This window comes from Clupea harengus, chromosome 22, assembly GCF_900700415.2.
Source record: "Clupea harengus chromosome 22, Ch_v2.0.2, whole genome shotgun sequence".
Lineage (NCBI taxonomy): Eukaryota > Metazoa > Chordata > Actinopteri > Clupeiformes > Clupeidae > Clupea > Clupea harengus.
This window is the reverse complement of record NC_045173.1, coordinates 8217946-8244735: the sequence shown is the minus strand read 5'-3', so window position 1 is coordinate 8244735 and position 26790 is coordinate 8217946. Positions and strand designations below refer to the sequence as shown.

Genomic DNA, 26790 nt, shown 5'->3' with positions numbered 1-26790 from the left:
TCTTGATCTGTTTGGTGGGGGTGAAACAGGAGTGGAGGTCATGTCCAGTGTAAGGGCCGTCAGGGTGGCTCCTCTGCCCTGACAGAGCTCTTGGTCAGCGGGGTCAGATGGAGGAGTCTCTCCCAGCGCGCCTGGTTGGTCTGGCACAGGGACTTGCTCCAACTCGCTGCTCCATTAAAGGCGGAGCGTGGTTCGTCTCGCTGGCACCCAGCCGGGGTTTTCTGCCGTGACCCGATTTACTGCTGTAAGAGGCGTTTTATTATAGGGCAGGACCAAATACATGCTCCAAATGATTTTGTGAGATTCAATGGCTCTGTGAGCCCTGCAGAAAACACATAACAATAATAACAAACAAAAAAAAATTATAATAAGCCCGTCCAAGGAAGCCGCACACTCTCTGTACTTACTACATTCAAACAGAGGGGAGCTTGTCCAGTACGTCCACCTGATAGGTGAAGGGCTGCTCATGAGGCATGTAATACACTGTTCCTCAGTTAACAGCCAGACAGAGCCCCTCTTGTCCCAGGCCAGCTCCTCTGAAAGACTGACCTCCATGGAAGAGGGAGTCAGTGTTTGGGGTATGTGGCCATCCGAGAGGCTCCCACTGCAGACCAAAGACAGTGATGAAGGACAAAAGTTTCCAGCGCCCGTGAGGCACAAGCTGCTCTCGTGGGTTATTGTTTCAGGGAATTAGCGTGAGGGACGCCGCTAATGAGGAACAATAACAAGTAGGCCTGGCCTAAAGAAGTGTTTCTGTCTGATGCACATCTGTTAAAAAGGAGTAGGTCAGAGCCAGGAAGGAAACACTCATGCTCATAATCAGTCAATCAGTTAATGAGTGCAAGAGTGCAGTGCTTAGCCTGTTATGATACGCATCTAGCTGGTTCACACCAGAGGAGGCCAGAGGTGATGCTGGTTCAGTGGGGGAGTGAGTATATCTCAGTGTGCCTGTGTGGCGTTTGGTATTTACTCAAGGCCTTCATGGCCTAAAGGAGGGGAGAGGTAAAGTATATCGCCTACTTACACACACACACACACACACATACGCACGCATACACACGCACGCACGCATATAAACATACACGCATACATAGCTTCGAATAGCGGATACAGCTCATTTACCTTCAAGCACATACCAATCATTCTGCAGAGAAAATATCCTGAGTGCCTGCACAGCGACGTGTCGAGACTTGGCCCCGACAACGGGAGGATCAGCAGTTTTCCACTCTTTTCCGAGAGTAGTTTTTCGCTTCGCAGCAAAGCGGAACCAGCCTAGAAACTCAGTGGTCTTTTTAAGTCTAATTCTGTCCGGACCAGAAAGAAGAAACACACAAGGGAACTGTCAAGACGCGAGGTTTTATTGTGCAATCTCCCGAACCGAAAGAATGGTCAATTGCTTGGATCTCGGGGAGCCAAGGCCAGAGTGGAATTTTCCACCAGCTGCATGATAGAGAATCCTGTATCTTCTCCTTAACTGTAAAAAAAGAAACCAAACTCATAGACATATCAGAAGAGCAGGGTGTAGTATTTCCCCCCAGAACAGGTGACCAGGGTTGAGGTATGACTGCATGGATGACTGCTCCTGCTCCACATGCCATGAGGCAGATTTAATGGAACGATAGCTCACTGAACATCAGCCAGTGCAGTGGGGACGAAAAGATGCTCAGAAAAAGGAGGAATAGAAAGAGTGGGGGGGGGGGGGCGGTCTGAAGAGAGGGAGAGAGTACTGAGGAGATCCTACCTAAAATATTGGGAAATCGGAAAGTAATGCTGAAAGGGAAAAAGTGAAATCTTTTTTCCAGGCCCAGGGCCCTGCGGGGCTCGGTCCGTGTGAAAATGGCCGTCCGGCTGTGAGAGAGTGAGAAGGCGAGGGCTGCGCCTGGCACAGATGCGGTAGCAGCGGGCATCCCGGCAGCTGCCCAACCAGCCTCGGCGCTCAATTAAATACAACACACAAGACGCGGGTGCCAGGGCATTATTTACGCTCAGTCAATTTGACGCACACACACACACACACACACACATTGGCCCATACATACATTTTCCTTGCAACCGGCTTTGTCCATCTCTCTACAAGCAATTCCTTGAGAGATCATGGCTCCGTGCATGAACAATCCAGCTGTATCTAATCTCCTGGAATGGATGAAAATATGCCTGAGATTTTTGGAAAGCTCTGATCATTGTGTGTGTGTGTGTGTGTGTGTGTGTGTGTGTGTGTGTGTGTGTGTGTGTGTGTGTGTGTTTATTTGTCACAGTGACCGTGGTTACATGGATTCGAATAACTGCCTTAGTCGGACTGAAATCGCATTATCCGTTTCATGTAAGCACCTTAGTCGGATCGTAGTCGGACCGCACATAGTCGGACTAACACCCCTGGATAACTCGATCCGATCCAGTTGATAGTTCGACTATTGCGGCATGTAACGGTGAATTGGATAAGGAACTGGACTTTGCGTCTTTGCGCATGCTCCCTCTCTCCCTGCCAGGTCGTGACCCGGAAGACGAAAGAAGGATAAGTTGTCTCAACTGTTCATACTAATGACACGGTTTTTTATGAATATCCTGCAGACTGTCTCACAAGCTTATTCTTGTTGATTATGAACAAACATAACAGAAGAGGTCGAAGATACTGAGCACCTTTACAAACCCCTCCTTAAACACGTATAAGGACGTTCCACATTTTATTTGCTTAAAAACAACAGCAGTACTGTCAAATCAGCTGTCACTCGGCTATTACCTGACCAGGTTCCATGGCAATGTTCCGAAAGCCCCATTTTTCCGACAGCCCGCTGTTCCGAAATTGTGAGTACAGCAACGTGAACCACTAATAGCCCACATGCACATCCCAATGAATCACACAATCATAAACCATATAAATTGCCTTTATTTCACAAGCATTAACTTGAATTCAGAATATTATTATACACACATGCATTTGCATCGCGATGATACAAAAATATTTGTATGATTGCCAACGCATGCATGCTTTGTCAGTGCTTGACAAAATCTGCGTAATGTCCTGCGACAATCTGCCGGTGATTCCTTCGCATGGAGTGGTAGCCTACCCCGTATTCAAAACCAGAGTAGGCTAAGTTAACAAATATTGCCTAGGAAAAGTTATATGCGTGATAGCCCGGTGAGCGTCTCCCGCTCTGCTGTGCAAACGAAATGCTGTGTGTGTTTTGTGGCCACTTAAAATATTTCAAAATTTTGCCAGGGGGACTATTTTTCGGAATATTGAGATTTCGGAATATCGGGCTTTCGGAAACACTGGGCCGTCTCCCCTGACCAATACCTGTCAAACTCGGTGGATACTATTCACAACTAATTGTCCTTCATTTTATCAAATATGATGAAATTTGGTATTGTGCCCGCGAGGCACGCGTGAGTTTAGTTTTTGTTCAGTTTATCTGCGCGTGAAAAAAACCACGAATAAGTACTGTCAAATCAGAAAGCAAATCAGCTGGTCACTCGGCTTATTACCTGACCAATACCTATCAAACTCGGTGATACTATTCACAACTAATATGTCCTTCATTCTATCAAATATGATGAAATTTGGTATTGTGCCCGCGAGGCACGCGTGAGTTTAGTTTTGTTCAGTTATCTGGCGCTGAAAAAAACCACGAATAAGTACTGTCAAATCAGAAAGCAAATCAGCTGTCACTCGGCTATTACCTGACCAATACCTATCAAACTCGGTGATACTATTCACAACTAATATGTCCTTCATTCTATCAAATATGATGAAATTTGGTATTGTGCCCGCGAGGCAAGCGTGAGTTTAGTTTTTTTCAGTTATCTGGCGCTGAAAAAAACCACGAATAAGTACTGTCAAATCAGAAAGCAAATCAGCTGTCACTCGGCTATTACCTGACCAATACCTGTCAAACTCGGTGATACTATTCACAACTAATTTGTCCTTCATTTTATCAAATATGATGAAATTTGGTATTGTGCCCGTAAGGCAAGCGTGAGTTGAGTTTTGTTCGGTTATTTGGCGCTGCCCTCTAAAGACAGAGACGTGACAGGTGGATCGAGATATTTTCCCGTAAATACCTTTACCTAATACCTTTATAGACAACATCGATCATTACACTCCCATTGCACTCAAACAACCACACTCAACGAGGAGATATTGTATCAATTAGCCTATTATGTATTGTATTAATTGCACAGAGTTTCCAGTGGTGCATGCAGCCGTACGCACTGTGCGTACCTTCTGCTACGCGAGAAGAAAAAAAATATATCATGAACGCATATTTATTACATGGGGAAACTATAAAATCGGAAGTACAGACAACTAATGCCCAGCGTTGACGATGCAGATACAGAGCTGGAAACAGCTAAATGAGTTACGCAGTGAACTTTATCAAGCCCTGGAAAGTTCGGGCAAATTTCTACCCAAACATTCATTGCGTCCTGAAGGTCTTGTATCTATCTACGAAAAGACTGACTGGACTTGCTCTCATGAATATTCACACAGATTTGGAAATCGACAGCGAAGAAGTACTAAAACAATTTTGATGCAAACTGGCAGAAGGGCAATGCGTTTAGGCTGTAACCCATTATTTGCGCGCGTGTGTGAATGTGCGTGCGTTTCTCTCGCCTTTTATCTTTCACCTTGAATAATGTAACTTATAAACACATCGGCCCGGCAGAAACAAACAAACAAACAAACAAACAACCCAAGAGGCAACACGCATTTCTTGGACCGATGAACAGACGCGATTCATGCTCATCAACTGTTGTTGTTATTGGTAGTGGTGAAGAGGTCAAGCGGAAAAGGGCTGTTATCACCACTAGTTGTAATGGAAAACATCGCCACCTATCGTATCGGATATGACATGCTTTCGGCCAATGATTCGATTTATTCACTGCCATGTATATTGGGATAATAGCACTTGCCCCAAAAGATAGCATAGTCCGACTAAGCAAAGATTCGAATTATACCATCATGTAAACACACTGAGAGTTGTCTCATGGACTAGGAGGAACAGGACAAAAAAAAAACAAGATTAATGAGGTGGTCACTCAGAATGTCAAGCCCATCCCAGTCACATAAACATGAATCCAGTAAACACTGACTGCACACACACACACACACACACACACACACACAAAACCAGTCCAGTCCAGACACAATGTCCAGACAGCTGTTTTGACCCATCAGTTTAAGTTTCTGAAATGAACCAAAGACAGCTACCTTGAACCTTCAACACATTCCCTGCATCCAAAATGTCTACAAAAAATATTTCAATATATGTCTTCATGCTATCCCTCAACTATACTCAGCTATTCAGCCAAAGTGACCAGAAGCATAGCTTCAGCTACTGATGAAACATTAGAAGTTACAAATCTATGTGAAGGAAGGCGCAGGCTGTGACAAACAGAATGTACTTGGAGGTAATGCAATCTGTTTAAGATATGCAGCAGAGTTCTTTGGTGTACACTGACACAGATAAAGAACAGATCTGACTGGTTTTATGGGTGGTTTGACATCACGTTCCTCCCTGGCTCTTCAAGACAGAAACACAGACAGCAGCTTTGATCCGCTATGCCTGCAAGATTTGACTCTGACAATAATATGACATAATATACACATTCCAAAAGTATTGCAGTTACCTTTTAGTCTTCTTGTAGATTTAGGGTGTCATGTTAAAAGTGATGTTTTAAAATGTATTTGGTACCTTATTAGTTATCTTATTATCTAATTGTTACCTTGGTATTATATTGTATTAGTTATTTTATATGGCCAGTAACACATTTGATGTCAAGCTCCAATTTTTTTTTAGCTTGTTACCCATCATAAAAGCATGATATACTGTGTGCCTATGCTAGAGGAAGAGTAGATATGTGTCAGTGTGATCCTCATCTTTAGCCAGGACACAAACATCAGGGGCCATAATCCCAGTTTTCTGAATAGGAAACACACTTCCCTCTCCATTCCTCATAGGGTCCTCCATCTTCCTTAGCGCCTATACCTCCCCTTGTTTATTCCGCTTATCACCGGCACTGGTCTCACGAAGACTTCCCGATCAGGTCCAAGAGAGAGACCACCGTAATCCCGACTGCCTCTCGCCTCTCGCCCTCCCTCCCAGCCTGCCTGGGAAACAGCTCCTGCATTCCATCAGACCATCTGGCCTTGGCAGACGAAGAGGAAGGAGTGAGCAGTGGCCATTATGATTACCGCTCAGCTTTCTCCACCTCCTCCAAGAAGAAGAGGTGGTGGGGGTTAGGGATGTTGTAGTCTTTTACTTTGAGAAACTTGTGTGTTTGTGGGGGGGGGGGGCTTAATTAGGGGTCATAGCAAATGCTACCTCGTGTATATCTCCCTCTCTCTGCAGATGGAAGACTCAAGCGGGCTACCCCACTGCATGTATGGGTGCTCTGCTCTGGGCCTTGCGTATGCTGTGTGTCTTTTTTTCCGTTTCTCCCTCGCACAGCTGGTCACGAGCACAGCACTTAGAGGTGAACCAGATCAAGTGCCCTAAGAGGCACACATGCACGAGGAGTCCACAGCCAGCAGGTGTTTGCTGCGAAGGCAAACAGCTGCGTGAACAGTGAACTCACAGGGCGCCTGTCTGAGTCCGAGCCAAACAGAGCCAAGGCTGCATCTCCGGCACAGCACCGCACTCTATCAGAACCGGGTCATTCTAACCCCCAAGTTAAAACAAGAGTGAGTGATGCAACACAACCCCTCCAAAAAACATCCCACACAAAAGGCTCCTCAACAGGAGCAGGATGTGTGGTCTGACCCCGGTGGTTGGGGTGGCTTGCCCTATCTCACCGGTGACATGGCCTTGCATGGGCTCTATTACATGGCAAACAGAACACATCCCCTTACATCATGGCTGGGAGATGGTTAACAGATGGCCTTGTCAGCTGTGATTTTTTGTATAAATTGGAACCCTTTGATCTGGATGACTTTCTGTGAAATCACCACATGACATTCTTCTCACAATCATTACTGTGAAGAGTACAGTACTGTCAGTAATGTTTCGTAAAGGAAAGTTTAATACTCTTTTTAGAGATCAGGACATTTCTTTTAATGAAAAAAAGGACCAAGAAACATTTCAAACTACTACAAAAGATGTGTACACTCAGGATTGAAAGAAATAGGCCAACTGACTCCCAGGATCAAACTTCACCATTGCATAACAGCGGCAGAATCTGACACCTGACACTGTCTTTGATGACAGAAATAAAAGGAATCTTTAGCTGTTTCAGTGCAGTGAGTGGGTATTCGCACAATAACCTTAAAAGCTTAAAACACAAAGTTATACAGGCTCTGGCCTGCAGTCTATCTGATCAGGCACAATGGGAGCTCAACTCAGCAGCTATGGGAAGGGCCCAGGTTGGGTTGGGGGACTACTGAGAGCAGGGCGGAAGTAAACTGGATCAAAATGAGTACAGCAGGGTGGGAGGCCATCACTTCACCGCCCCATTGTCAAGAAGTCATCATAGCAAGCAGTATGACACACACACAGGCAGACAGACAGACACACACACACACACACACACACACACACACACACACACACACACACACACACACCACACACACACACACACACACACACACACACACACACAAACACAACACTAGGTTCTCTGTTATTGGCAGATGAAGGGGGTTTGTGTGTGTGTGTGCATAAGTGTGTGTGTATGATGTGGGAGAGGGGGGTTCAGTCTACAATACGTCATTCAGAAGTCTGAGAAGTTTCCCCACCCCCAGCCCTCTCTGAGATTTTCCTCCAAAAAAGGCTTTTGTTCTGATGGAGATTTTCTTCCCAGTGCAAACCTCTGCCTACAGTGAATAACAGTGAATGCTAAATTTAACTGAGGGGATTCCCCAGCTCGCCCCCAACACCTTGCAAGGGTAGGTACCGCTGGGCTACACCCAGCCAGTGGAACTGGGACTATGACCCAAGGGTAGGTACCGCTGGGCTACACCCTGGGACTATGACCTCCATCTCTCCATGACAGACCCATGCTAAAGTCTACCTGCAATAGCTTCCTTTTTTGTGGTGGTATAGAATTTTTTTTTACAATGAAATTAAAAACAAGTATGACATGATAACGCGAAAATATTAATAGATGGTAAGATTTCTTTCTGAGATGCTTGTTTTCTCTAGCTTGCTTTTGTTCTTCCGAAACAAAGCCTTCGGACTACCTTGCCACATCAGAATCGCTCTTCTATGAAGAGCAGAGCAATTATAATTCCTTGCATATTTCGCTCCACATGCCCCATACCTTTTGCTGCAAGGGTCTTCTGGCTCTAGTGAGCCTCCTACTCCCTGCACTGTTGGAGTGCTCTCTCCTCCTCCTCCTCCTCCTCCCCTCCACTATACACTATATTCACTTCAGGCCCACTCCTGAGCAAACCTCTGGAGAGAAAATACCTCTCCTCTGCCGGAGCCTTGAATTAGCATCACAGTTAATTAAAGATCCTTGGACTTTATTGGGGGGGGGGGGGGGGGCAATTTATCCATTACAATGTTATCAGTGAGAGAGAGCCAGCTGGCATCTACACAGCAGGCTAGGGCACACAGAAGGGCCGGTGCCCATTCCATAAGGTTTTGTCAAGTTGGAGCGAAAACTGTGCCAGCCAAAATACTATCTGTTTTCACACATGTCTGGGGACACACATGTGCGATGCTGATATATATATATATATAAATGAGGGGCTGGCTGTGGCTCTGAACAATGCCATTTATTCATGTGAAATAAAGAGAAAGGAGGGAGGGAGAGTCTGGGAGTGTCAGACTGACTCGCCTCCGAGGGCACCATGGCAGGAAGACAGGCATGGCGGAGCCATTGTGCTCTTGCCGTGGCAACCCTCCAAACAGCATAACCAGCTCCAGCCCCCGGCCTGGCTTCCTCCACTCCTCCACTCCCCCTTCTCTCCCGACTGCCGTGAGCGTCTCGGCAGCCCTGTGGTGAACACTCACTCCTGCCGCTAATGAGGAAACACTGAAACAGGCTGAGACGCTCGCAGGAAAAGGCTGTTGAGTGGCATGTTTACATCCTGCCAACATCAGGCTACAGATGTTTCTGTTACCACCTCAACATGATTCTTTACATCCACATAGGTTTTAGAAGGCAGTTATTAATAAAAATAAAAAACAGTACTCATTTCACACTGACTGTCAGTCTTAATGATTGAATGTATTCAACCCGGTTTCTGTAGTGAAAGACTACTCAGCAGGACTGTAAGATTACCATGTCCTCCTCTTTCCTTCTCTCAGTGCTTGTGCAAATACTGCTGAAGAGGCAATGGGTAATACCAAAATGACGTTTTACAGGGAGACTGTAAAAAAGTACCCCGTGCAAAAGCTTTGCATACGCTTAATTAGTAATCCACTTTCTAATGTGATGAGGGCATTTACAAATAACAACAAATAGATAGGTAACATAATCAGTCAAGGCTCCAAGGGGACTTTTGCGTTCGGTGAGAAGCAGTCTGGGTTGTTCCATACGCCTGCTGTTCTCCTGCAGCCAGAGCAAAGGAAGCTGTGTGACGTTGCCAAAAAGTGGGGGGAGAAAAAGAAAGAAAAAAAAGAAACACCTCTCATCCAACCATCTGGATGTGAACTAGGCAGAGGGCCAGGAGGCAGTAAAACCCACTTAGTTGGAGTCCCTGACCGATCCGCCACTGCCACGTAGCTGCTTGCTCAGGCAAAGGGAGAGGAGCTCCGCTCGCTCTCGCCTCAGCGTTTCACTTTCCCACAGTGCAACAGAGGCAACGCTGGGCAAATGTCAACACAGCACCTCCACACAGACGGTTAACAGAAACAGACAGAAAACAATATGCACTTTGTTGGTTATTCACAGAACCCATATCTCAGTAAGTAAAAAGGCAACTTCATGTTGCTTTTTTTCCATTAGGTTATATAATACTGTAGACAGTGTACACAGTGGGGCTGGTAAACTTGTGCTGTTGACCAGCTCACAAGGAAGCAGTCTGTGTACTTACACGCACTAAAATACATGTCCCCCCAAAACATTTTATTGTGTATGCACCTACATTTCAAAGACCATTACATGGATATATCTCTTCAACTGACAATGGCTTCACTGGATCATCTGCTTTGCCAAAATGCATGGCAGAATAAGCTACACTTCATTAGGGGATAACTGGGAGATGCAGACCACTCCCGGAATATTCCCAGTCTCACCCATATCCCAGTTTTGCTGTGTTCTGGGCACTGCTGTCTGTCTGAGACAACTCTGATGGAGCACGGAAGAAATCCCAAGGCAAGCCTTGCCCAGCAACAGCAGCACGGGGGGTTATAAATTCTGACCCAAAGTTGAGATGGTAGACTAACATGTTGGATGTGATTCAATTGTGTGTGTGTGTGTGTGTGCGTGTGTGTGTGTGTGTGTGTGTGTGTGTGTGTGTGTGTGTGTGTGTGTGTGTGTGTGTGTGTGTGTGTGTGTGTGTGTGTGTGTGCGTGTATGCGTGTGTGGAGGGGTGTGGGGGGTAGTTGTAAAAAACAATCCTTTGCAAGTCCCTTTCAAAACATACTCTATGAGGTAAACACACAACATTCTCCCACGCTGAAGCAGAACATACTGTCTCTACACACACAAACAGAGCTTATATATAGGCTACAGCATATGAAGGAAATAGGGGAGGTTAGTTGTTTCTGTGGACACCATACCAGCCCCTGGGTGTGGGGAGAAACATCCCACTGATAGATGATGCTGACAACTGATGAATGGATGAACACAACAGATGAACGGATGAACACAACTGATGAACTGAAGCAACTAATTATAACTACTGGGCCTGTGTGGAATCCTTTTGTTGACTGAAGAAGAGGCAATTTAACACGTACGAGGTATTCTTTTATCTTCCTCAATCCTGTATACACACATACAATAACCCATGGAAAGAGACTGGGCTGATGAGGATGACTGGATAAGTGCACCAGCCTCCACTGCCCTCTGCCTCATTCCCGCTAAATTGTCCCACATGGCTGGGCGCTCTCAAAGAGGGCAGCTCAGTTTAAACAAACATCACGACTTCCTCCTCACTGCACACAAAGCCTTGAAACAGAGCCTCGTCCCTCCTTCTGGGGTCATTTGGGGGAAAAGGCAAAGAGAAGGGTCCCGCCAAAACACAAGCCTTCCTCTGTCTCGCCAGCCGTAGACATCCCAGAGAGGCTAGGGACCACGACGCATGTCAGTTCACACCTCACACCCGCATCACAACACCGCCCTCTCTCACGCCATGGCCTGCAGAAGGCCCAGCAATCACACCCACACCCACACTTCCCTCAGACTCTTCTAGACCTCCACAGGCAACCTGTTCTGTTTGAGAACACACTGTGTCAGTCAGCCACAGATACACAGTTGGATGAATGAATAGGGGAGGCAGATAAAAACAAATTGAAACAACAAATCAACTGACCATGGTTGTAAATGAAGCATCTGGTGCCCACAGCATTCACAGGGAAATTCCATGAATTACACTGTAAAAGGCATGGATGCTCCAGAGATATGCTGCAAAGCAAATAAGGAACTGTAGCTACCGCTGCGTTGCTGGGAAGAGAGCAGCCCTGGCAGGTGAAATTCAAACAGTTGGCATTCCTAAGCTTACACATCCCGGGCAAACCTTTGCCTTTCCCACGGCCCTTCATGTCTACCCCATCTTAATAACCTCACACATCCAAAACACAGCCACTGAACAAGGCACATCTAATCCTAAACAATAATATGAGTCAGCCAAAAAAACTCCAACATGCTAAAAACGCATCAGGGTGGTGAGAGTTCCCCCCACTCTGCAGCTTGCAAAGGTCAAAGGTCACATTCCTCATCCTCAATCAGGCCTCCAGATTTCACACACTGGGTTAGTGGTGGAGGTTGGGGGTGGGTGGTGGGGGTTGGGGGCAGGTGGTGTGTGTGTGTGGGGGGGAGGGGGGGGGGTACACCAGGCAGAGAAAGGGGCTGGAGGGGAGGGGAGCTTTTGTCAAAGGCCTGCTTCAAGGCAAGAAGGGAAAAGAAAACAGGAAGTCTGTGGCAACAAGAAGGGCTGCAGTGACCGAGGTATGCATAGTGGCATAATAACCATCAGTGCTGTGGAGGAGGTGTCGGGAGGGTGGAGTGCACTTTGAAGCCTTTAGGGGGCAGCAAGCAAGTTTACAGAGGTCCAGTTGGCTTTTCTATGTGAGTGTATGAGTGTGCGTGTGTGTGTGTGTGTGTGTGTGTGTGTGTGTGTGTGGAGGTCTGCAATAAAACCTGAATGTATAAAAATAAATGCTTCCTCCGGCCATGCGACTCAGTGCACATGAATGCCTTCCAACAGTGCTAAAACGGTCTCCTGCATGGTCAAATAGAGGCCCATTACAGAGCAGTGAGGAGCCATCAGAACTTTCCATCACCTGGGTGGCAACTGCCGCCAGTGCCCCATGCATGCTAATGTCGGCACGAACACAAACCCTGAGGCCACCTGACCAAACATTGAGTGTTTTTCCGCTCTGCCTCGGAACGAACGTGCCACCTTGACTGATTGAATAATGCACCGGCGTGATCCGGTAGTGGAGGCATCAGAGCCCTGGTGGAAAAACAACATTCAGTCTTACACTGCAGAAGCCCCATCAAATCTCTTCCAGCACAAATCACAGCAGGGACTTTGTTTTGTACTCTACCCAGATTGGGCGGGTTTTTTTTTTTACACGAATCATTTCAAAGGCAGGGTGGGGGTTGGGAGAGGCTGTCCCAGGAACATGGTGGTGAGGAGAGACATCTGTCAGGCCTCCTTTGATCTGACTGATTTTTGAAGAGAGTGTTTGTCAGCAGCACTGTAAATCACTGTGAGATCACTGTGATCACTCCACAACTCTGGGATCGTTCTACAGGTTGTCAAAAAGTTTCCAGAACCCCTCTACCGAAACAGCTGGCCTTAAGGTTGCTTAGAATTCCATTCGATGTGGGGTGCACTTGTACGTAAGATATGATGCAACATCTGTGTATTATGACTGTCCTGAAAAAGACAAATTCCCTAAAATCCAACTGGCCAATTTGAACTGCTTGACTGACCACATGAACTTTCTATGCTGGACATTCCCACTGAATGAGTAATGAATCTTGCATCCTGTAGATTGTTTTCATCATTTCACTATCCTATCCATCTGCTTTTCCAGAACATATTCAGGTTGCCTAGCAGCCACAGACATGCTGCAAGATATACGCTGGGACACTGGATCATCCTCTATTGGTGAGCTAGTGTTCTTTTTCATTATGTCGATGATAGATGTGGTAAGAATAAATACATGTCATGATTTATTATTAAGTGTGCCTCCCTCCAAGCTAAGTTAATAATTTTCTATTTAAGTCCATCAGAAGTAATCAGATGCAAATAAACACAATCGCCATTAGAGGAAATTACTTTGACGTGTGAAGTGGCACAACAACAGACACAACACAACACACCACCTGCAAGCAAAGTTATTATTCTACTGGAGCACTCTTCTTGAGTGTCACCATGTGGTCATGTTTCCCCCTTCCAACAACAGTCCCTATTTCAAACAGTGTCATATCTGCAACACCTGACAACAACACGATCACATGTCAGTTCCTAAAAATGGGTTCAGATTTGAGCAGGTCGTGTGACAGAAAGGTCAGTTTCACATGCAGAAGTCCCAACTTCTTGGGGAAACCCTGGCAGCATCAGAGTGAGGTACATGAAACCCTGTCAGCCTTTCGTCCAAAGCCGTTTTCAGTGACTCACAACTCCTCAGAACTCCTGTGGGAGTTTACTAGAGATGGGCAGTGGGAGAGGGCAAGTGGGAGAGCACAGTTATCACCGATGGAGCAGATCCCACTGGGCCCAGTCAAAGCAATCATTACACGATCACCGATGCAGCAGATCCCACTGGGCCCAGTCAAAGCGATCATTACACGGGCGTTATTGGAGTCCGCCCTCTGACCTGCAGCAGGACTTACGGGTAGCAAACTGTGCAAGGCGAGCTGGAGCAAACATGCAAATGAGAATCCCTGCCATCATGGTCTTTGTTATTTTGCCTTTGGGGAGCGTGTCTTTAAAGCGCAAGCATTTGGAGGAAGGGAGAAACTGAATATTACATTCACGTACTGACTAACAACTAGAAGTGGCAGCCATTGCAAGAGGCAAACAAAATATAATCAGAGTGTCGAACCCTTGTGCTGCCTAGGCATTCAGTTGTCAACAGTTTGGACATGGGAACAGTGCAAATACATCTGTTTCTGAGTTTAAAGGCACCAATCAGGCTTGAGAGGACAGGCTGAGACAATTGGGAGAAATCACATTGTTTTGTATCACAGGGTCGTGCAGAACACTGGTGTACATCAAAGAGCACCCTCCAACCCCACCACCACCCACCAACACCATCATTCTATGATATCCAGCTGTTATGGAAATTGGAGGGTGGAAACATTTGTATAGCCCTGGGTGGCCCTGGGTGGTTGGTGCATCCGCTTCTTCAAGAGAAAGTGTCTGGAATACTAGGTGCATGACCTCAGAAAAAGACAATGCTTTGTCAACCATGACCAATCGGGGCCCTGAGGAAAGCAGCACCAATCAGAACACAGAAGCAGAGTGGCCAATGAGTCCCTAGAATGTAGGAAGAGCAGCGCTGATGCACATGATGCCTCATTTGGAAGAAACTGGACAAACTCCAGAATCATACTTTAATGTGCAACTAGTAATATACATGATGCAACAGGCTCTGATCATTTCGGTAGCCAATGGAGAGACACACAGTCCACACCAAACTATTTTGTGGATGACATCAGGCAGAATATGCATACATCTATATTAAGTTCCCCAAGTTAGGACAAATATGATACTGACAACAATGACAGTGTTCTACGACCAGTTGGCACGGTTTGTTTTTCACCACCATTATTGTATATTTATTAATACTGCCAAACTTATTACAATATTAGTTTAATCGTTTGGTAATTATTACAGTAGTTCATTATCATCACCACTGCCACATCACCATCCTTGTCAACAGCTTTCCCACATTTCTGAATTTATTTTTCTTACTGTAACAATCGGGCTCTTGGGCAGCATTTGGTTACCTCCATTCACACCTGGTTTGAAAGCAAACTTAAAAACTCTTTTTTTAAAACCCAGTGGCCTTCTGCCTTTCAGCTGAGGAATGTAAATCCGACGTCATTTATTTGGGATCAGATTTCTATGCCGCCCCCCCCCCCTCTCTCTCCACCATCTCAACGACAAAGCTTTGCTTTTTCTCCAATGTGCCCCCTGGATCCAGAAATATTCATAGCAGCAACCATACACGATATCCAAATTTCAGGTCAGCGCTATGACTGCGTATATATCATGCAATGTTTTTACCCCGCACAAAGAGAAGTCACCTATGAAGTTACGTCGTGCTGAGGAGACACACTGCCATTTAAAACATTTCTATATCCTTCCAACAAAAAGTCAAAGCTCAGCCTTTTTTAAAGACGCTTTCATCTTTAAACAGACGTTGGTCGTCCCAGCTGAAGGTTCCAAATGCTTTCAGGAATGCTTGGGTAGGGCATGATGGAGTTTACCACCTCTGTTTCATCCATGCAGTGCAATCCAACCAGCAAATAGGAAGACTACACATCACCCATATCAATAATCAGCCCTACTAAAAATGGATATCAGAGTAGTCTTATCACTGGCTCTGCAAAACCAAAAAGGGAACACTTATAGGAAGCATGTAGTAATCTAAACTCCAATCGCATTACTTGATGAGAATAACAATGTGAATCACAGCATCTTCAATATTCTGTAAACCATACCCCAGCTTTTACAGTGCACGAGTGAAAACTGAGTTCAACTGAAAAAAATGTATTCTTGCCGTTTTCCGTTTCAACTAAAGTCACAACGATTGCATAATGTTGAGCAAACCATTTCTGCCTAGTCTCAAACACGATCAAAAACAAATTCCTTCCCTCTTTTTAAAGATCTTAAATTAACTTGTACATAACTTTGAACATTCAAAACTTGATCGTGGTAAAAAGAATGCAATAGGAAAGAGAAACAAAGCCTATCTCACTTTGCGTCAAAGCATTATGCCATCTAAAATTCTATAAACAATAACTACTTCTATATCCCCCGAAGCAAAGCTTTCCTTTTCCTCCTTGCTGGCCAACTAACCTAGACTCCCGGCGTCACTCGCGCTCCAGACAGAGAAGTCTCAAACCTTTAAGCAATAAAACATGTAAAATGTATCCTCATAGCTAACGAGAAAATGTAAGTAACATTTCAAAACAAAACAAGTAAATGGAACAAACCTTGCTGCAATAAAATAATCTTCACAAACTCCAGAGCCCCACTTTTTACCAGATATAAGTTAGGCAATCCGCAGTCAGTCTGCCCACCGCAGCGCAATCAGGGGGAGATTCCGCCATGTCAATTATGTCTGAACACACATGTGAGCGAAGTTCCAGCCCACTTTTACCGTATTATATGATGTAAATAATCAAAGACCGGGACTCTAATAACGTAAGAGTATACCCTTTCAACTGTTTTTATTGTGAATAGTTATTTGTATTGTACAACTCAACCTCTATTTGTAACAGTAGTACACTAATGTTGTAATACGTCGTTGTATTACTTGTTGTATTACGACGTGTTGATTTTTTTAACCGCACATGAGCCTACCTGAAAAGAATGTTCAACAAAATTAATGTTGGACACTATAGTATATATATATATATATATATATATATATATATATATATATATACCATAGTGTGTGGGGGGGGGGGGGGGGGGGAGACACGCTATCGTTCAAATGGCCAACCTTTCTAACATATTAACAAACGTTAAGTTTATTTTGTTTTGCCAATGACATATAGGCTAAACAATCTCCCAAAAGAGACTAATGATATGACTAATGAATTAACTAATCTTATGTTATACGACGTTACCTTACATCTTTTACCAAAGTATTTTTGTCAGAAATGTATCTTTGTAATATATAGCAGTATAGCACACATTACTTTACACAGATAAATCCCTTAAAATGACTTGTTTGGTGCCGTGCTTCTACCATTTCAATTAAGTGTGTAAAACAGAGATGTGCCTTTCTTCCAAACAACCCAGTGCCCCTTGTCCTAAATTTCACTCTGGTGGCAGAGTGCCCTAACGGCAAATTGTTGCTTCTACTGCCACCGGCAGGACACCTTTTGTAATTTGATCATTGCACTGGTGACAGTGAGACCTGGCTGGGGAGACCAGCTAGTTCATGGGCAATCGACATGTGAATAAAAATAACAACTGACCAAGTACCATTATAACTGGTAGTCTGGGCCAGTAATCTCTACATAATCTAAATATGTTTTACAAAGATGTGGAGAGTACCCTCAAGGAGATGGATTATGAACTACTGATATGGTTTATGACATACCACCACTGCATATGTGATGTGCTTCTACATCTGCACACTGATGTACAATGATGCTTTCTATTTTGCATTTACTATGGGAGATATAGACTGCTTTATTCTGTAATCTGTGATGTTAATCTCACTGTCGTCACACTCTCATGCATGACATCTGCAAGTGCCTTCCTAGTGTTGTTTACAATGGCTGCTCTTGTGTTCCCTAGCAAGGCAAAGAAGAAATGACTTCACTCTCTTGTCATTCACATTCATCGAGTTATTATGAATGGAAAACATTTCCCTTAATTTTATAACAGAGCTTTATCGCGTCTTTGTCTTTAGACATGGTCTTATGCCTGGGGCCACATGGACACTCTTTTTCCTGGATGGCTGCCTAGAGCTCACTGCTCTGAACCCGTAATTTGATTTCAAGCTGAAAAAAATGACTCTCTCTTAATTGTCAGGAGTGTTAGGTCACACTACATACTAAACCAGGACCACTCATTTCAACTGGCTCTCCAGCTGAATGGCACCATGTTTACTGCAGACTCTACAGCCGGACATCATTAAACATTCCCACCAATATCTTCATTGTCCCAATGGCAAATGAAAACTGTAATGCTCAACTTGTCTGAACCCACTATAATGATGCTGTGTTTGTTTCCACAATTGCCACAAACATGCACCGCTGTCATGTAAAGTATTATTCAAGGCATGTTGCTCATGAACAGGCAATTCTGTATTGCTTACTGAATTACAAATTTACTCTGGGAAAAATCTGACGTAATGTGAATTGGTGCGCTATAAACAGTATTAAGGTCATTAGATGGTTCACCTGAGGGGAAGAGAGGACAGGCAGAGCTGATTGACCACACATCACTGTCAATCACAGCCTTAACTGACTGAGACACACACACAAAGACAAACACTAAGTACCAACAGTATTGCCTTCAGTATGAAGTGCGTGTGTGTGTGTGTGTGTGTGTGTGTGTGTGTGTGTGTGTGTGTGTGTGTGTTGAGTTGTGGTGAGGGTTCTCATCGCCCTGCCTCCTCAGCAAGGCGTAGCATCTAAACAGATGGCACACCCTCATCCCGGTGTGAGGATAAACTGCATAGCTACAGCCCTTTAATTACACACTGTCATGGTGTGCAGCAGAGAGGCCTGTGCTAGCAAAGAGAACTTAACTTAGGCCTTCAGAAGAGCAGCTGGGAGGAAATCTCCATGACAACAACTTTCACTCCCCAGTGTGAGTGTGTTCACAGATATAGATCTCCCCTGTGAGAGTGTGTGTATGTGTGTGTGTTATGAATTTACAAATGTACGTTCGGCAAAGTATTGACCACGTTTTTCCCACACAGTAACACAGTTACTATTTCTCTAAGACTCTAAGAGCAGATGAATATTGGCACATTCCAGTAGATTCAGTCATTTGTGAGTGTTCAGATTGTAAGTGATTGACACTGAAGGGATTTAAGAGATTGACAAACACCTCCGACAAAGGGATGGATTACCGAACAGGCCTACCGGGCCCAGGCCCAGGGGCCCATGAGCTCAGGGGGCCCCTAAGCTAGAGCCTCTGCGTGAAGTCGCTGTTATGTATCTCTTATTTATGGTTGAAAGAGGTGTATTTTGTTAATTTGCTGTTGGCTTTAATTGAGTGTACCTGCGCTGTGTTAGAAAATGTGCATATGCGCCAGTGGCGTAACTATAGACAATGCAGCCAGCGCGGAGGGTTCGTAGGCAAAGTAAGCCCTGCCTTATTACGTATCTCGGATATATGACTATCAGAGTGTCGCTAGATAAATACGACTGTGATCAACAATGAATTTGTTTTAGATCCTCTGAAATACCTTATGCTATATATACCCTCGAAATGGCAAACCTGTCTCTGTCATGGTTTTCATCATTTTGGGGGGGAAATCGTCAATAGCAATCTATAACACAATTATATGCTTATCGTACATAAACTATAGAAACTATTAGAAAACCTATTCAATTTAAGGAATAATTTCTTATTTTCTTTGTTATTTTTGTCATATACAGATATGCAATGATGATTGCTGGGTAATATGTATCTTGTTGTCCAATGTCAAGTCTCTATTTGATCATGTGACGAGACAATACGATATAGCTAGTTTAGGCGCAAAATCTGAACATCAAGACCAACAAGCTGTCTGAGCACAGCCAGAGGCACAGCCCACCTGCAAGCCGAACAACGCCTTTCAAACATAAAAGTGGTGATGCATGATTTGCTTTTTCAATGGACAGGATAGCCAGCCCATTCAGCCTCTCCTGCCCCGTGCTGCCCCTCAGGTAGGTCTTAATGAGTTTCAATTTGGAAAAGGATCACTAGGCTGTTGCCCTGTCACATGTAATGTCAGAAACAATAGCAGGGCAGTGCACACCTCACCGAAAGTGGATGTTACGGAGTAGACTTTGACCTGTCTTCTTTTCCAATACAATAGCCAAAGTATCTAATTCGACTGTAAAATCCAACACATTGTTGGTAAAATATATATAAATACGCCTAATGGTGTGCGTGTGTGTTTTGCGAGCGCACCATTTTTTTCCGCAAAGGGGGGGGGGGGCTTTTACATGTCCAGGCCCACAGGGGAAGAAAACAAACATGCAATGATATTTCCAGGTCTGAGCTGCGGATCTTGGCTTTTGTATTTTCCATTTGATTTTGACATGTACACACAGACAGTTAGGCTGCAACATGTGTTTGCACTCAACGACTGAGCCAAAAAGAGCAATCCCTTGGTGTCTGCAGGGGTAGAAATGGATGGAAAAGAGTACTAAATCTTGACACACTCATATTTCTGTGTGTATTGATTGGATGATATCTGACTTTTTTCTTTACCATGGTCACGGAACTGTACTGGGGCAGACACTGAATAACTACTTAGTCCTTACGCATTCTGCCATAAGGAGGTCTTTGGATGAAGTCTTGATTGAAGTCTTCATGAAAATAAGAAAAAAAAAATCACAGGCATTTTCTTCTGGAAAGCTCTCTGGGGTTTTACACACAAGGAAACAAAATCATAGGCTGCTCGCAAGGGGGAAGAAAGCGTAGACTCACTCTTCAGTGGCCTGGATTTACTGGCGTGCGCTTGACTCCCTGCCCAGAGTTCTGAAATCACTTTGAAATAGGTGTTTTGTTATCGTATTTTCTCCCCAGTGTCTCGCGTTACAGTATGGGAAATAGTCTGTTGCTTTGAGTTTGATAAGACATATTTGTTACACTTCACATCTCATCATTTCCCCTTACTGCCAGACAGACTTGTGTGATTCCTATAATCTAACCTTATTAGAAGAGGGAAAATGTTGAGCTCATCTTTACGCTTGGGTCTAAGTTTGCAAGATGGTATCTCATCTTCAACCCCTCATCAAATAATTTTCTTAGGGGGGGGGGAGTGTCATTCCCTGTGTATTTGACAATTTAATTGGATAATTTCAGCCTTTTGATATTTGAATTGGAGATCAAGTGGAAGAGATTCTTGTCAATTTAATGTGAGAAAATGGGCTCCAAACTGTGCCAGGGTCTGCTTGGCTAGCGGCCATGCCTCGATCGCTGTGGAAACAATGATGGGAAGGAGGGGTGACAAGAGGAATGCATTCTTGAAATGTTTAACAGCCTAAATGTATCCCTTAACATCACAAAACATGAGCCCAATTGTCACCATAAAAAATGTCATGTGCTGCTAATGTAAGACACACATTTGAGCACACTTCTCAGCTTGTACATGTCAGCCGATACACTCCACACACACACACACGCACACACACACACACACACACACACTAACACAAACCTACACACACAGACACACATGCACACACACACACACACACACACACACACAAACACACACACACACACACACTTACACAAACTCAAACCTACACACACAGACACACACGCACACACACACACTAAAACAAACACACACAGACACACACAAACCCACAAGTTAACTCACATTAACATGTCCAGAGCGTAGCACTCTGAGAGTGAGGATGACTATGATGAAGAATGAGAGAGTGAACATGGCCAGGCTGGTGAGTAGGTCAGTAGTGTGCAGGGCCAGGTGATACCACTCTAAGTGCTTTGGGTCCAGACACAGAGCAGGGAAGGCCAGGTAAGGGTAGGGCAGCTTAGCCGCATGGGCCAGGTAACCAGTGCCAACTGCCCCTTGGAAAGAGTAGTAGCAGTAAGGTCCAAGCACGATGGAGGTCACAGCGATGGCAAACTGCAGTGGAGCAGTGAGACCACACAGAATGCTGAAGATGTAGCTCAACTCCCACTAGACAAGAAAAAAAAATACACTTGACCAAAAAAAACTAAAACAAACAAAAAAGAAAAGAAAACACACTGTAAAAATGACCCCTTAAAAAGGGCTATACATTTATTCAGCTCTAGTGGTGTGATATTTTCATCTCAGAATCACATAGCAGTCTCACCTCTCAACAATTATGGCTATCAACTACTTTTGCACTGTAATTATTTTCTTATATAGCCCATCATATTGTGCAATGTTTTGATGGACATAAGGGTTGTATTTATTCAATTTGCGATTTACGTAACAGGACAGCCTGCGCTGATATGTAGCCTACTGCTCAGCTGCGTGTCTGGATATGGGCTGCATCTTGCCGTGCTAGCTGGAATTTCACCAGTTTCCTGTCAGCCTATTATTTTATTGTAGGGATTTGTTTCTGTGGGTGAAAGAAAATTATTCCAGAGTATTTATAGAGCCCATGGCTGGCCAACAAACGAAGGGCACATTTTTCTGTTTCTTTTTCCATGCCTTTTCTCCCCATGTCTTTTGCTGGCTGAGACAGTGTTGTTTGGAAACAGGCTAAACTTAGCCAGGAGCTAAACTTAGCCACGGACAGGCATCACTGATATACTTCAGAAAACATTTCTTAAAGATTTGAAAAAACATATTGCTGCAGTACAGGACCAGTGTGGTTTCAGAAGAAACGGTATGCCTGTTAATGTTTATCAAAAAAGAATTTATAGAGACTAAAATTAAAGACCTGCTTATAGGCCGAGTTTTACTATAAGACCACTTTTTGTCTGTAATTAACTAAATAACTTTATATATATATATATATATATATATATACTATCATAACATGTTCCTTGAGATGAGCCAAGAGTATTGTAAATGCTGATAGTTACCATGGATTTTCGGGTTTGGTCTCTACAAGCTATCATTGTACATGCCCCAGCCACTGTTGCCTGTGAAAAAGTACTCTTAATTATAATGCTGTGCAATTCAGTGTGAAACAAACAAACAAAGAGTTAATACTAAAGTACAGACCACATTACTTGTTTGAATTCGGAAGTGGTTGCAGTATTGCCATGAGCGACTGATTGTCGTACCTACCAAAACTCCTACCCAGATAGGGGCAGCGATCTTGGTGCTCCAGCCTAGATACCAGGGCTTGTAGGTGCCCACTGGAAAGAAGGCCAGTGTGCCAGATAGCACACTGGTGATGCCAAAGCCTAGCTGGAATCCACTCACTTGGCAGACCGCATCCACCATTGTAGAGGCGGTCGTTGGACATTGGTCAGTGTAACACCGACTCTTGGCTTTGGCAATTAAAGTGACTGCTATAAAGCGACTCCAAAGCAACCGTTGTCATTACACATGCTCTGACACACAGAAACACATGCCTACCCAGACACACTCACACACCTCTGTGACTATGTACATAGGGTGCCCATGTTGAGATGAATGACTCTGGCCTTCTATGTTTGCTGACACAGAGGTGTCAGTTGAGGAAAAACTCCTCACAAAAGGCTTTTTCTACTCGGGCCACTGAGCAGACACCTTTATAGCCATGCCCTGCGGAAGGCCTTCAGGAGACTGACTTTCTGCCCAGGGACTACACATCTATCGGTGTCGTGCAGACAGTTCATCTCCTGCCAAAACCAGTGTTTGGTATATATTTCTGTTTTGTGAGAAGAGACAATTAGTATGCATAAGGAATCAGAATGTACAGTATCTCACCTCATCTAATATTAATCATGTCTTCTTTGTGTCTTTTCCCAAAAATTCTTCAAAATATGAATGTATTCTCTGTGGCTTTGCTTTACTGGGACTAAGTTAGAATATTAAAAGCATTTCAAAAGAAGAACTATTCAATGTTAAAAGATGCAAACGTACAAGTGAATAGCTCGTATATGTCTTTATTTAATTTAATAATTTCAAAAGAGAAAAAGAAAAAAAAAACAGGAGGAGAGGAAGGAAAGAAAGAAAAGAAAGTCATAAGTCATGCTAATAGAAGAATTGATTCATTAGGGCACTTCAAGAGCAGCTACTCATCACTCCTGACCATATGCAAGCAAGACATACACATAGATGAAATAAAAAGTACAAGTGGAAATGATAAAAAAAGAAATAATTAAAGAATTACACTCAAAAGGGTTGCTCAAAACATATTCTCTAGCTGCAAGGTCTTTATACAGAGGGTGAGATTTTGCATAGAGGTGGCTGTGTCAGTAATGAACGCGACCATGGTTTTCAACTTCAATTTCAAGTTTGGATTTTGGCTGTGTTTTTCTAATTAGCCTGATTGGTACAGCAGTTTTTATTGCTTTGACAGATCTGCAGACTATAAAGGAGGGCAAGTAACGCATTGCAAAGATATCGCCGTATCCAGTTGATTGTCACCTTACAATGAATTTATAAAAAATTCCCTCAGAAATAAAATAACAAAATTACACACAGATTCAGTTTACTGCACATAATATAACACTGGCAATCACAGACATGTCATAATTTAAAATGGCTTTGCCACTCAGTGGCAGAGTTGATCACATGGGAAAAACAAAACAAAACAAATAAAATAGACATTTACAGAGGCTATATAAAATAAATGTCCTATTATAGGGTCAAAAAATAATTCAACTACAGTACACAGGCAGCTAGCTGTCACACATGACAATGGCTTGCAAAACTATGCACTTTGCATATATAAATATATTACACTAATTACAAAAACAAACACTGTGTACAACTGTGCACACTGAAACTGTCTGGTGGGAGCAGCACAGAGAGAGCATGTTCTGGTTGTCTTTGAGTACAGGACTGAAGGGAAGACATCTGCCATCCACAGAGATGCCACAGAGGTGGGCAGGACGTAGACGATGGAGAGGAACTTCTGGTAATGTGGGGGACAAATTCAGATCATGTTGGCAGCCTGAGGCCAGCAGCTTGAGCGTCCTCCTCTGGCATGAACTCTGGGAAACCACTAGGGGGCAATGCTGAGCAAGCAGCAACTGCTCTCTGGTCAGATAGTGACGTACACATCACAACTGTTGCGGGTATTTGTCACAGGTAGAGATTACGGAACTCACTGCAGTAAGGGAATCTCTGAGCAAAACTGATGAGATGACCTTTGTTCATGGCAGTGACACCTGCGGCTTTAAGCCTATTCACGCTTCAATAGTCGTGTGATAACGATGTGACGTGTGACTGTCTGTGACCATGGAGGACCACACTAGTGAATAATGTGTGATAAGGTACACCCATCATCATTTTTATTCAGCCAAATACAATTTCTTAAAGAATCCCTGTCATATTCTGAAGTTAAAACATGTATATATATATAAACACACACACACACACACACACACACACACACACACACACACACACACACATACATACATAGACAAACATGTTTTTGATATATATATAAGCCTCCTTGACCTCATGGCCAGTATTCATTCATTCATATTTCAGTAAAGATTCTTGGCTGAACTTGGAGTTCTGGTTGTCAGCAATATTAGCTCTTGCAAATCCTAAGCATAGGCTTCAACTCAGAATGGCTGGGAGAGTTAGAAATAAAACAGTGAAAGTGTCAGGCAAAGCCCCGTCTACAAGCCAAAATGTACACTAGATACTGATATACGCTTCCATGTTTAGCGGAGCTTTGGCCGATAGTTTTTTACAGGCCTTCTCCCATAAGCACTGTAAGTCACAACGACTCTGTAAATACTCCCCATTGCCAATGTGACCCATGTCCTGTCTCTGGGCAGTATGACTTTTGACCACAGAGAGGCACTGTGCCTGACACACTCACATCTGTTGTTCACCAGAGGGGTATTCCAAGTATGTGGTTTAGTTACAAACCTGGCTAAGTTAACCCAGAATACGTGGTAAACCTCCTAATAGAAGAGCACTGTGGCTCAGAGAATGAAACCATATGGCTCTTCTGTTGGGAGGTTTACCACCTACTCTGAGCTAACTTAGCCAGGTTTGTCACTTAACCATGTTCTTGAAATACCCCTCTGAAAGGCTTCCAACATGACAAAGAAAACAAAGAAAAACAAAACAAAAACAAAAAACAAAACAAATGCCAGTTTCTGTGTGCTATCACAGTCTGTCCGTATAGCATCAGCTACACCATCTGCAACAGAGTACTGAAAATAACTCATTTTTGAAAGATTACATAGAAAGATTTGTGAGTGGGGCTGAGTCTCGAGCTTCTGCTGGACACAAGACACAACACAGTATCTCCATCTCCGTCTGGCTCCCTCAGGAACATGTGGCAGCTGAAGCCCTCATTCTTATAAGCCCAGTCTACAGTCACTTTCCCACAAAATGGGTCTTGGATGGATGGATGACATCTGCCGGCAGTTTGGGGTATTAAGGATGGGGGGGGGGGGGCTCAGAAAATGACTGTTTCACTGGAGAAGTGTCAAATGTGATTCGCTCTATATGTTAAGACATATTGCACATAACCTTAACATAGCCTTTTGGTTTAGAAATCAGCTGTACTGAACCCCATACATACACAAACACACACACACACACACACACACACACACACACACACACACACACACACACACGTACATGTATACACACAATGTCATTTTTTGAAATGCAGAAAAAGGCAGTATTCCCTTTCAGTAGTAGAGAGGGCGCAGGGTGATCCCTCCCTCTCTGTCTCTCTCTCTATATATATATTCCTTGTTTTGTTCCTGCAGCTGAGAACGCAAAGAGCAGGCCCAAACACCCTGGAGCTTATGCTGAGAGGTCAGATATGACCAGCTTGTCCATTTTATTCCCGATTTCTGAAGAGACTGTGAGCTCATCAGATTCATAGTCATCGTCAAAAGACCTGTAGGAACACAAATAGACGAAACATGAGTTTCATGACTACCTCTCTCATTATCAAATTTTAGCACAATGTGGGGAAAAAAACCTCACTGGTTGAGTACTAACAGCTATCCCTACGCAGATTAGTGAGGGGCGATGCTCACAGCTATCCCTACCAAGATGAGGGAGGGGCGATGCTAACAGCTGTCCCTACCCAGATGAGTGAGGGGCGATGCTAACAGCTGTCCCTACCCAGATGAGTGAGGAACGATGCTAACAGCTGTCCCTACCCAGA

At 44.1% G+C, this 26790-nt stretch overlaps 3 protein-coding genes across 6 annotated transcripts in view; all 3 read right to left on the bottom strand.

The window, feature by feature from the left end:
- The window catches only part of fndc3ba (fibronectin type III domain containing 3Ba), a 104756-nt gene extending 88338 nt beyond the window's left edge, over positions 1-16418 (bottom strand). Inside the window, exon 1 of the mRNA XM_031560055.2 lies at positions 16285-16418. The gene's annotated coding sequence lies outside the window, so the exon portion shown is untranslated. The remainder of the gene's footprint in view (positions 1-16284) is intronic.
- A 4840-nt stretch (positions 16419-21258) lies between these two features.
- Positions 21259-23407, bottom strand: LOC105908398 (transmembrane protein 212). Its single transcript, XM_031560333.2, has 2 exons — positions 22692-23407; positions 21259-21683 (listed from the first exon to the last, which is right to left on the bottom strand). Exons 1-2 carry the CDS (start codon positions 22926-22928, stop codon positions 21351-21353), a joined length of 570 nt encoding a protein of 189 aa, XP_031416193.2. The 5' UTR covers positions 22929-23407; the 3' UTR covers positions 21259-21350.
- Positions 23408-23559: 152 nt separating this feature from the next.
- The window catches only part of ppp2r3a (protein phosphatase 2, regulatory subunit B'', alpha), a 73155-nt gene continuing 69924 nt past the window's right edge, over positions 23560-26790 (bottom strand). For all 4 annotated transcript variants that reach the window (XM_012837006.3, XM_012837007.3, XM_031560265.2 and 1 more), the window contains one exon: positions 23560-26517. In XM_012837006.3, coding sequence (XP_012692460.1) covers positions 26421-26517 — 97 coding nt within the window. In that variant the 3' untranslated portion in view covers positions 23560-26420. The remainder of the gene's footprint in view (positions 26518-26790) is intronic.

Bases quoted from the DNA above. Each gene is read 5' to 3' on its own strand.
- LOC105908398 (XM_031560333.2), bottom strand. From the start codon at position 22,928: ATGGTGGATGCGGTCTGCCAAGTGAGTGGATTCCAGCTAGGCTTTGGC. The intron at 21,684-22,691 runs GTATTAACTCTT...TTTCTTGTCTAG, and splicing joins GTAATGTGGTCTGTACTTTA to TGGGAGTTGAGCTACATCTT.